Genomic DNA, 12336 nt, shown 5'->3' on the forward strand with positions numbered 1-12336 from the left:
AATAAAAATGGTGAAATTATTTTATAAATATAATTAACAAAATTTACACACTAAAATGTATGATAAAATAAATTTTATAATAATAATATTTTTTATATAATAATTTTATTTTATATTTAGAAAAAGGGGACGATGAAAAGAAAAAAAAAAAAAATAATAAAGCATATAGCTTTGGCTTATTGAATTTTATCTGATATATAAAAATCCTGAGAAAATAATATATTAAGTTTTTTTATGAATATTAAAAAAAATGTATGTAAAAATTCAATTAGTTTTGTTTTGGTGTGATCATATAAAAAATAAACGTATTTTCAAATAGCTTTTAATTTTGGATAGCTATTTTAGTATTCTTTAAAAAAAGAAACAAAAAGGGATTATTATATAAACGATATTATTTATTTATCTCCATATATTTATTCATAATACATATCTATTATTATGTGTGCTTAAGTATTAATTATTTTATTTCTTCAGCTTTTTAGTTTTAATTTGTATTAGTGATTTTCATTAAAATATATAAAAATAAATATGCTTGCGAATATATGTGCATGTTACATAAGTATATTATTTAGTATAATAAAGCTTTTTATATATGTTATTCAAATATGTGTATCTCCTATTGTATTTTTTTTATGTAAAATTCGAAATAGTAAAATATTTAATCAAATAAAATACGACTTACAAATATGTAGTATGCTTTTTTTTTAAAAAGAAAGATATAATCTTGAAAGGAAAATAATATTATTGGTATCAACGTATATAAATATACATAGTAAATATTTGTTAAATTGTTTGATTAAAAATAATCCCCTTTTTTTTTAAGCACAAACTTATATGATATAATATTATTAAGCCTTCTATAATACTTATTAGCCTTTAAAAAGCGATAAAAAAAAATTATGACATGTGCATATAAATATAAGTTTTTTCCTTATTTTATTATGAATGAGTCATAATTTTATGGAAACATTATATGTGCATAGATACTTTTTTGTATAGTATTTAATATATTTTTATTTTTTAACTTTGATTTAATTGAAAATGGATAAAAAATAATTGTATATATTTCGCACACATTACTTTCTATTGTAGAACTTTTTTGTTTCACAATATTTTCCAATGCAAATAATTTCAAGTGAAGGGCCTTAAAAAATGTATAATAGCTAAATTAATTGCATATTTCCAGTGGTTTTATATGAAATTATCGTAATGATAAAATTGTCTCGAGTGGCTTTTTTTATATTATAAAGCATATAGCTATAAAGAGGAGTATGACACCCTTATGTATATATGGATGTATGCATGCACATATATATATTTTTATATTTTTTTATTTATTTTTTTATTTATTTGTTTATTTATTCTCTTATGGGTTTATGCTTTAAAATATACTTATTAACAATCCTGTTTTTGGGTACAAAGCAAATCATTGTATGTAATGGAAAAAAAAGCAAAAAAATTAAGAGAAAATAGTGATAATAATATAACAATATATACATATACTATATAATTGTACAATTAATGCAGAAATATTTTTATAAATAAAAAAAGAGTTTATGATTCAATAATAGTGTTAATATCTTTGTAGATTTTATCTAATGGTCCTTTTTCTCTAATAAATTTGCAAGTAACACCATCTGAAATAATTCTTCCTTTTTTTTTATAATTTTGATATTGATCTTTTGAAAAATTAGTAAATCCCCATTTATTACTAACGAAAACTTTTTGTCGACCTGGAAATTTATATTTAGCTCTTCTTAAAGCTTCACATGCTTTAGAAACAAAATTTTCTTTTGTTCGAATAGAAAGTAAAACTTGACCAATGTCTACCCGCGCAACAACACCATTGGGTTTTCCAAATGCACCTCTCATACCGGTTTGAAGCCTATCGGCACCAGCGCATGAAAGCATTTTATTAATTCTTAAAACATGAAAAGGATGAATTCTTACTCTTAAATGGAAATTATCTTTACCACAATTTGTGATCATATATTTGTTTGCACTAATACGAGCTGCTTCTAAAGCTTCTGATGAAATCTGTTCATATTCATAAGACACTAAATGTACAACACCACTGAATTCATTGACATCTGCTTTTTTTCTTCCCATATCATATATTCTTATTTTAGGATCAGGTACACCTCTACAATATCTACTCTTAGGGTAGGGTTTATTTTTACAATATCTATAACACCTTGCTGGTCTTCTTCCCATCTATAAAAAAAAAAAATATATATATGTATGTATATATTATAAGATTCAAGTTTTCTATGTAAAATAAAATTAATATATATGAGCATGAATTGAAAAAGTGCTACATAATAGTTGCACAGTATAAATATATTTTCGGAATAAGCTTATAGCCATATGTATGAGTATTTGCTTTTCCTCTTAATTTATTGTAGATAAAATAAAAACCATGTGCTTAACTTAAATTGTATCATATTTTAAATGTATGGATATAAACATGCACATACATATGAAAATAATATTTATATAGCCATATTTCAATAAGGTTAACACTTGAAAGTATTATTAAAAAAATAATTAAAAAGGATAATGCAAATTAGTATATTATGTATTATACTTAAAATGTAATGTTTAAAACGTACATATTTATATATATATACATACATGTTTTATTGTTATTTTATAGCCTTACCTTGTTCTATTAAATTTGTATTATCTATTAATAAGTTAATAAAAGTTTTTTGTGTTCCTTTTGGATAAAATAATAACTTTAAATAATTATTTTTAAATATATAATAATATATTATTATATTTAAATAATTTATTCCTCCAAATTGTAATATAAACAAAGCAAAACAAAAAATATAATTGAAAGCCGATGAAAAAATATATGCATATATAAATAAAAGTATTATAATAAAAAAAACTGTAAAAAATATAATATACATATAATTTATTAACAAATAGGTAAATATATTTAAACAATGTTTATTGAAGCGGGATATATATAATATAATGTAAAATATTATTTCTACAAATGCCAAGAATAAAAAAATCGCATGTGCTTTTCGCTACTACCTTACATGTATATATTGTTAGTAATATAATAAATACTTAGCGAGCATTACCCCCTAAAATGGCATTTATGCGTAAAAAATAGTTAGGGAAAAATGACGAAATCTTTATATTTAACCAAATAAAAAATACTAACATATGCAATACATACATAATATATACATATATATATATATACTATATTTTTTTTTCCTATTAAAATAATAATAAAAAAATGGAACTTTTCAAATGGAACAAAAATTGGAAAATTATAAATAATCACAATATGCATAATATTACATATATTTATGTACATAATATATTCTATATTTATCAAAAAAAAAATACTTCCTTTTTAAGAGCAAATAATCATTATTTGTTTTATAATTTTTTATGAAAAAATATATTACATTTTTGTTAGTTTTAAAGAATTAAAAAAAAAAAATCTTAGCCCACCCCTTTATCCTCCTATATATTACACTAACAATAATACTTATTTTATGCGAATATTTTATAAATATGATAAATATACAATTGTTTACAACTTATTTATAATAAAGATAAAATTAATATATATTTTTATTGTATATTCAGTTATAATATATAAAATATTGTCGTAAAAAAAATAAAATAATAGTTAGCTTGTATATATAACTATACAATTATATAATGATTGGATTATAGGAATGTAAACAACTATAAATTTAAAAATAGTAAAAAAAAATATATGCCATACATTCTTTATTTTTTTTATGATTTTAATTTATTATATTATTTGAAATATAAATAAACATTCCCTTAATTTATGTTTATAATAAAAAGTGTGATAATATATGTCTGAATACTTATATAACTTTGGAATACAAAATAAGGCAAATATATTACTTGCCAATTTTCCTAAAAACTTAAATGAGCATTTAACAGGGCAAGGTTGTATAATTATATTATGAAAACGATTTGTAAAAAAAAAAAAAAAGACACTTTAGTGTTTAAATATAAAAAATGAACTCGATTATCATTCACTTTTCTTTCCCCCAAACAAAATCATTGATGAAAATAAGACAATTTTTTTTTTTACATATATTAAATGATAGTTATATATTCTAAAATATTTAAAACGCCCCCAAAAATAATATAAGGGTTTATAGTAGTATAATAGTTTTATTTTTGTTTATGAATAGAACTAAATAGCAAACATTTTTTCTTTCCTTAATTTATGAACAATAATAAGTCAAATGCATTAAAATTTAACATCTTCCCCCAAAAAACATGAGTATTTAAAATGTTTACTATAATTTAATTACTTTTATTACAAAATGGATGGATTAATTTTGTGTTTTTCATAGTGATATTTTTTTATAAACATCAAAACAAATTAAGTAACCACATCTCTGTATACTAATAATATGTAGTTATTAAATATACATGGAAATGCAATATATAGGGAGATATATTTGCTTAAAAATTATAAAGACAATAAAAGGTATAATTTTTTAAAAAATTTGAATGAAATAATTATGTTGTATTTTAATAAAATTGATTGATAAATATATTTTATATATAAATAATTTGTTTATTTATTTTTTTATGGCAACATGTTATATTTGAGTAATGAATATATGCCTATTTATATTAAATGATTATTGTTAATATATATATATAATCATGGAATTGGCCCATGTATGGATTTATATATATATTGTTTGATTAGTTGTTCAATTGTTTAGTAGATTGCTGTTATTATTAGTTTTAAATTAAATTTTGATAATAAAATAGTGTATATTTAAATTAATTTTCTCAATTTTTTATTTATAGAAAAAATTGAGTTAATATAAATGCATTAAAAATACATACATTTGTTTTTAATATATGGCGATATGAAAAATATTATTTTTGCAAATAAAAATGCATAAATTAAATATACAAAAGTATGTTTATAAATGTATAAGTAATATATATTTATATATAAATATAAGTATAATATACAAAAATATATATTTATGCATGCTAACATAATTAAAACTGCAATAATTTTGATGTATAATTTGTAATAAGGCAAAGTTTTTTTAGCGCATTTTGTATATTATTTTTTTTTTCCTTTTTATTTTTATTTATTTTTTATTTTTTGGTTTTCTTTTTTTATTTTTTTTTATTTTTCATTTTTTTATGTAAAAATGTTATGTATAAATTTATAGGTGTAATGGTATATATATAAGTACATTATAATGCCAAAACTTTATATACTATAGTATATATATAATTTTATTCATTTTATATAATTAGTATATAAAACAATTTAAGTGATATATACATATGTACGTATATCCTAGCGCCTATATATCAAATTTTTTGATTAATATTATTGTATATATATCCAAGAATTATTATTTTTGTTTTATTATATATTAATTTTTGCATAATTTATTTTTCTCTAAATACCTGACAATATAAGCATTGAAGGTATGAGCCCCATCTATATATCAATAAATATATACATATAAGTATAGATATACATACATATATATTTTATTTTTCTACAAAACTAGACGGATTGTTTTATTTTAATTTTTTTTATAGCAAATATACAATTCACACTTTGTCTGGATTGTTTATTGTATATACTAGGATAAACCGTGAATATTACAAAAGAGGTTGGGAAAGTTATAATATTAAAAATTGAAGTAGTATAAATTATATAAACATATCTTAATAAAGTTGACGATATAAAATTATTAATGATTATTTAAAATATAGATGAAAAAAATGTCGGCAATGTCAATAAAAGTTGATAGTAGATATATAATAAAGAAAAAAGAAAATAATAATAATCAATGTGAACAATTAAATGTGGATATAAATCATATAATAAAAGATATATATGGTTTTAATTATAATAAAAAAAGAAGTGCCCATTTTATTAGTGATAATACAATAAATAACAGTTACGATATAAAAAATTTATATAAAAAAATAAAAATTCAAGATTACAATAATATAATAAAAACCGAATTTCATGATAATAAATCGGAATATGATGGTCACATTTCTACGATTTTCGACATTCATGAAGAAAATAAAAATTGCATAAATGGCGACAATAATGACAGCAATAATATAAATGATAATAGTGAAAGCAATAGTATAAGTAGCGATAATAATTATAGTTATTCAAATTTTAATCCAAACAGAAAAAGTACAAAAAATAGTCGTGATAATAATATTGATAATATTGATAAAAAAAAGAGGATGTGTAGCAATTATACACACAATGTTGTAAACGAAGAAATTGAAAATAATTTATCAAAAAAATTTGAAATACTTATTGATAATGTATTAGAAAAAATATCAACTTGTAGTGAAATAAGTCAGGCCAAAAAAATTATGATCCCTATGATTAGTAGCTTTATACAGAATAATTTTGATTCTAACAATAATTCTGAAGAAAATAATAAAATAAATAAAATTGAAAATAATATTTTGCAAAAAGAAAAAAAAGTTTTAATAAATGCAGTTAAAACACAATATCAAAAAATTATAAATTTACAAAAAGTTGTTGATAATCAAAAAATCGAATTAAAAAAAAAAAATGATGAATTAAATAAAATAAAAGCTAAAGTCCATGAATATTTTTATGATTTAAATAATCCAAATAAAAGAGTTTTCAACATTTTACCTCCAGATGTCTATTAACTGTGTTACTATACTAACACTAGTAGCAGTAACGGGATCGAGTTTTTTGGGGGTATAACTTTTTTTTTTTTTTTTTTTTTAAAAACATATTTTTGTGCCAAAGCAAGAGCAACAGGCCACATACTCATATAGAGTATCTTGATTTAATATTTATCGCGTTCACTATTCATTCCCCACCATTTTTATATATTTTTTTATATTTTTATTATTGTAGTTTTTCTATATATGTGTATGTACATACATTGCATATGTTTAAAATTATTTTCTAATTTTTCCATGTATATAATATAAAATACAATTTACTCAGTTTTGTCAATGTATTATAAAAAAAAACTCATATATTAACTCTGTATATAATTGTTAAAAATATTATACTTTTTTTGTTATATTTGTTAAGATTGACTATATATACAAAATAACAATTAAATTCTATTATTCCTTTACAAATACATTATTGTCATATTATATAAAATGTAGTTGTCTAAGTTTTGCAAAAATGAATATCCACACCACCATTTGTGATATATCCTTATTATCCCATTATGTCCACAGAAAAACGTTTTCACTAAAATTGTTAAAAAATAGTAAAACAAACTCATTTATTTTGAGTGAATTTCACCCAAAATGTGCACTAAAAAAATGTTCTTAACTGTTTTTGTATCTTAAAATTATTATAAAACAATTATGAAAAAAAAAAAAAAATATTATTACAAAAAATATAGGCCAATATAAAATGGTACTATAATGTAACAGTTGGAAACAAACTTAAAAATTGTCAAAAAATCGAAATGATAAAATAAAAGAGAAATGGGGATGAGTCCGTTTCATATGTACATATAGATGTATATAATAAAACAATTCTTCAAAAATAAAAAAAAAGTAAAAAATGAAAACAATGTCGATCCATTTATCGCACCTTCTTACTAGCTAATAACATGCTAAGGTCAACATTTTTCCGTTTTTTTTTTATTCCTTTTTCGATTTTATATTTCGAAATATAAGCTATTGCAAAATCGTGTTGTTTTTTTAGTTCTTGTAAATTTATGGGTGTATTAATTAAAGGGTTAAATCCAAAGCGGATATTATTATTTTCATTGTTTTTTTCTAAAATGATATTATTATTATTAGAATAAATATTTCCAGGCATATTATTATTTATATAGGATAATGTATTATAATTTTCGTCACTATTCCCTATTCTTATTTCATTTATATTTGTAAGGGGGTTATATTCGTTTCCTTTTGTATTTATATTAAATGTTTTATGAGATTGTAAAGGATTTGAGTTGTTAAGAAATTCTTTATCCATCATATTATTATAGTTTAGAACATTATCAGTTTTATTCATATTTTCTCGAAATACTTTTCCATTTTTATCCAAATTTGTTTTATCAAGTGTATCTTCAGTTGTTTCTTTTTTTAAAATAATATCAATCACATTTTTAATATTAGTATTAATAATTAACTCATTAGTATCCACATATTTATGACAATTTGGGCATTTTATAGATTGAACCTTTGAATTAATAGGATAATAATCATTTTTATTTTTTTTATTATATATAAATATACAAGATTTACAATATGTTTCACCACAGCAATGTAGTGTAATTGGGGATGTATACAATTTTTTGCATAATAAACATTTATATATATTTGAAATTTTATTAGAATCATTATCTGTATTATTTAAAGGATTTAAATTCGATCCAAATTTGTTTGTATTATCTTGAATATTGTTTGTGTAACTATTGTTATTGTTATTATTTTCATCTTTATTTTTTTCATTTACTCCTAAATAAATGTTAAGTTTATCATCTACACTTCTGTATAAATATGCACTTCCACTTACTTCTTCAACATTTTTTAATATACCATAACTACCATCTTTCAATATATATATTTGGTCATATTTATAAATATCTTCTGCATTTATTTTCGTCAAGAAATTAGCTGGAATTCCAGTTGGAACTTTTATTTTTTTATTATTATTAAATGCACTCATTGTACAATTTTTTATACTATGCCCCTTTTTTCCACACATATGGCATATATAATCTGGATGAATATATTCATTGTTTGCTTCGGAACTTGGATATTCATTATTATTATAACTATTGACCGACCAATGATGTGTCTTATTTTTATCATATTTGTTATATCCCTCATTGTTGTTTTGTTTTTGACGATTTAAGCCACCAAAAAACGAACTGTTATCAGTTTTAGAAAAATTATATGCATTATTATTCATGGTATTATAAGCAGATCCTGATATTCCCTTTTGAAAACTAGGAACCTTTTTAATATTTGACGAATTTGGCATTCTCTTTAATTTATGCTGATATAAGTTAGGATTCATTTTGTCTTTTTTGTAATAATTAATTTGACCTCTATATCCAGAATTATATATATTATTACTTTCCATAATTTCTTGAATTTTTATATCTTCATCATCGTTATTTTTTTCAATAGAACCATAACTATTTCTGTTATAAACATTCCATGGTTTATTACGAGCATTAATTGGCGGAGTAGATATAGGGGAAGAAATTGTAGTGTTATCATATTTTTGAGAATATTTATTAACTTTTGATTGAACATTTTGATCATATACATTTGATCTATCATTAATATTATTATTTAAAGGATTAACATTTTTATTTTTTTCTAAATATGATTTGTTACTATTTTGTAATAAATTCCTCGCCACGCTAATACTAGTTCTTTGAACTTCTATAAACATTTGGTTATATATACTTTCATATTCATTTAAAACTCTATTATTATGATATAAAAGAATGTCTAAGCTATTTTGTAAATTTAAATTGGCTACTTCTAATATTTTATTTTTTATTGTATTATAACTACATGGTAATGATATCCTTAGTATGTTAGTGCTTCCCTTACTTCCCTTAAAATTCCAATATATAAATGTGTCAATCATTTTCCTTAAACGGTATTATCTATTCGGTACTTTAGTTATTTTCTGATCCGTTTGGTGCATTAATTTGTCCTATATAACGGACCTTGTAATATTTCCGGACGTATATATGCACATATATCAGTTTGTATCACAACAAATTTTTGTAAGCAAAAAAAAATGACTGATTCATAACTTTTTGTGATATAATTTATTACCCTATCCTTTTGTATATGTATCCTTTTTTTTTCTTTTTTTTTTCTTTTTTTTTTTTCCTTTTTTTTTTGGAATATTGTATACAAAATTATCATCTGTATTTATGTCTCACTATAATTAAAATTTCAAGTTAATACTGATTACGGATTGGGTTACAAAAATTTGTGCAACAAATGTACACACATATATGCTTGCGTATTAACTAAAAATACATAAAATAATTAAATGCCACGACAGAATAACAAAAGAACATATACATGGCACATAAATAGGTGAATATAAAATTTTATAAATAGGGTCTAATTCGTAGAATTAAAAATATTAAAATCACTAAATATACATACAAAGTAATGAATAGACAAACGAAAAGCATTCCCGAATTTAATGTCCTTACATATTCCTTAAAATATATTTTGTATTAATTTTTCTGAATATTTTTACTTATTTTAAAAAGCATGTAATTTGGCGTTATGTATTCCGTTTATATATGTGCAAATAGTATTAATCTTCTTTGGTGTATGTTTTTTAAAAATCATATTTTGCATTCAAAATGTTAAACATTTTTCATTATAATTTTAATTATATATATTTCGTTAAATGCCGGGGTCAATCCTCTCATCTATTTTATCGTTACTATTGAAGTATTATTACTATTTTCTTTCGGTATTTTATTTTGTATATATTATTAAGTATTTTTTTTGTATTTAATATATGGGAAAAATGCTAAAAAGTATAATGAACCATCAGTATTCATATCTATATATGTAGATACGTGATGGCATTTATTTTTATTTTTCACTTGTATAAAAATGATGTGTGTTTTTTAAAAAAAAAAAAATCCTTCTTATACATAAAAAAGGAAAATATATAAACACAAAAAATAGTGAAAACGAACTAATAATAAAAAAAAAATTAAAATCAATTATTTCGTATATATTGTATAAACCTATAAACAATATATACAAATTGGATATACTTTAAATAAACGAAATTTTCTTTTCACTTTTATTTTAAACATTTAATTAAAATAAACTCTACGATTTATTCATAACTTTGAAATGTATTTATAATAATATTAAAAATTATACAATTATGTTCTCAATTTTTTTCCGTTTTGTGTTCCTAAATTTTACTGTTATTATAATGTTAATGTGTGTGTACATAAATATATGTATATACTGTCTATTCGTGGATTATGAAAAATTATAGATATTCTTTTGCCCCTTCAAAATTAATATATTCATAAACCCGAATACCAATGTTTAATTATATATGGTTTTAATAAACAAACTCCTAAAAAAAATGGCAAAAAAACATATTCCTAATTAATTCATCTGAAAATATACCAACAATTTTCCTTCATAATATAGTTATCAAAACAAAAGTGCTAAATATATCTTCCCAATATCACAAAAAGAATCTTAAACCTATAAAATATAAAAAATAATAAAATATGCATGTGGCATATAAAATTAAATAAAATTTTTTATTATATGCTACAGTTGTAGGTCTACGGGCTTGGAGTATATATGCACACAACATATGCGATGTATTATGTACACACAATATATACAATGCACATATATATGTACATACCTTTTGTTATTGCTAAGTATAACATTTAATCGCAATAAACCAAAAAGGGAAAAAGAAAAGAGGGGGGCACACAGCACATTATATATTTATTTGCCTAAAGACGAAATATATTTTACTCATAAATGATATAAATAGAAAAGGAAGCTAAAAAAGGAAATAAGATAGAGCAAATAAAATACCGTGTGAATAAACTTCTCCTCAGATTCATATAAAAATATATTATGACTTTTTTTAATTTTTTGAATGTATATTTATATATATAAAGAATGTTTATACCCTTTTCAAAATGAATTAAAGATTATTTAATTTAAGCAAAAATGGTTTACTAATATTTAAAATATGCATGTTTAATATTAATGATAATAAATATTTTAAAAAAATGAAACATAAAAACTTTAGAATATATAAATAAGTGAAATATTATCATAATTAAAACATAAAAATATAAAATCACCTGAACTGAAATATTTTTAGATACAAATATTGCTATTTGTTATTAACAATACATATATTGATCATATAAAAATTTATTGTATTATAAATAACATAATAATAATGAATAAATTTATTTTTGAAAAAGCATATAAAAATATGAACAAGTCATAATTTTCTTTGCGCATAATAAGATAAAAAAAAAAAATCGCATTTAAAAAAAATATATATTTTCAAGAAGGATTATATATAATTTTCATTGGGATTATAAATATAAAACAAAAATTAAAAAAATTGATCCAAAACAAATACCCAAATAATATCATCAAATGAATAACAATAAATTGTTTTTTTTATTCTGTATAATAACATTTAAGGCCTTTCTGTAAACCCTCTTTTTTTATATACTCAAACAAATGTATACCCATATAATAAAATAATAATTTTAGAATATATAT

General features: G+C 20.8%; 3 protein-coding genes across 3 annotated transcripts; 1 reads left to right on the top strand and 2 right to left on the bottom strand.

Moving 5' to 3' along the window:
- Window positions 1-1554: 1554 nt before the first annotated feature.
- PBANKA_1028400 (60S ribosomal protein L10, putative) lies at window positions 1555-2214 on the bottom strand (the record flags this gene model as incomplete). Its single annotated transcript, XM_034565380.1, has 1 exon — window positions 1555-2214. One exon carries the CDS (start codon window positions 2212-2214, stop codon window positions 1555-1557), a length of 660 nt encoding a protein of 219 aa, XP_034422083.1.
- Window positions 2215-5787: 3573 nt separating this feature from the next.
- On the top strand, window positions 5788-6714 carry PBANKA_1028500 (conserved Plasmodium protein, unknown function; the record flags this gene model as incomplete). The annotated part of the gene is made up of 1 exon (XM_034565381.1): window positions 5788-6714. One exon carries the CDS (start codon window positions 5788-5790, stop codon window positions 6712-6714), a length of 927 nt encoding a protein of 308 aa, XP_034422084.1.
- Window positions 6715-7621: 907 nt separating this feature from the next.
- On the bottom strand, window positions 7622-9658 carry PBANKA_1028600 (zinc finger protein, putative; the record flags this gene model as incomplete). Its single annotated transcript, XM_034565382.1, has 1 exon — window positions 7622-9658. One exon carries the CDS (start codon window positions 9656-9658, stop codon window positions 7622-7624), a length of 2037 nt encoding a protein of 678 aa, XP_034422085.1.
- Between the last annotated feature and the right edge of the window lie 2678 nt (window positions 9659-12336).

This window comes from Plasmodium berghei, assembly GCF_900002375.2.
Source record: "Plasmodium berghei ANKA genome assembly, chromosome: 10".
In the NCBI taxonomy this organism is placed as follows: Eukaryota; Apicomplexa; class Aconoidasida; order Haemosporida; family Plasmodiidae; genus Plasmodium; species Plasmodium berghei.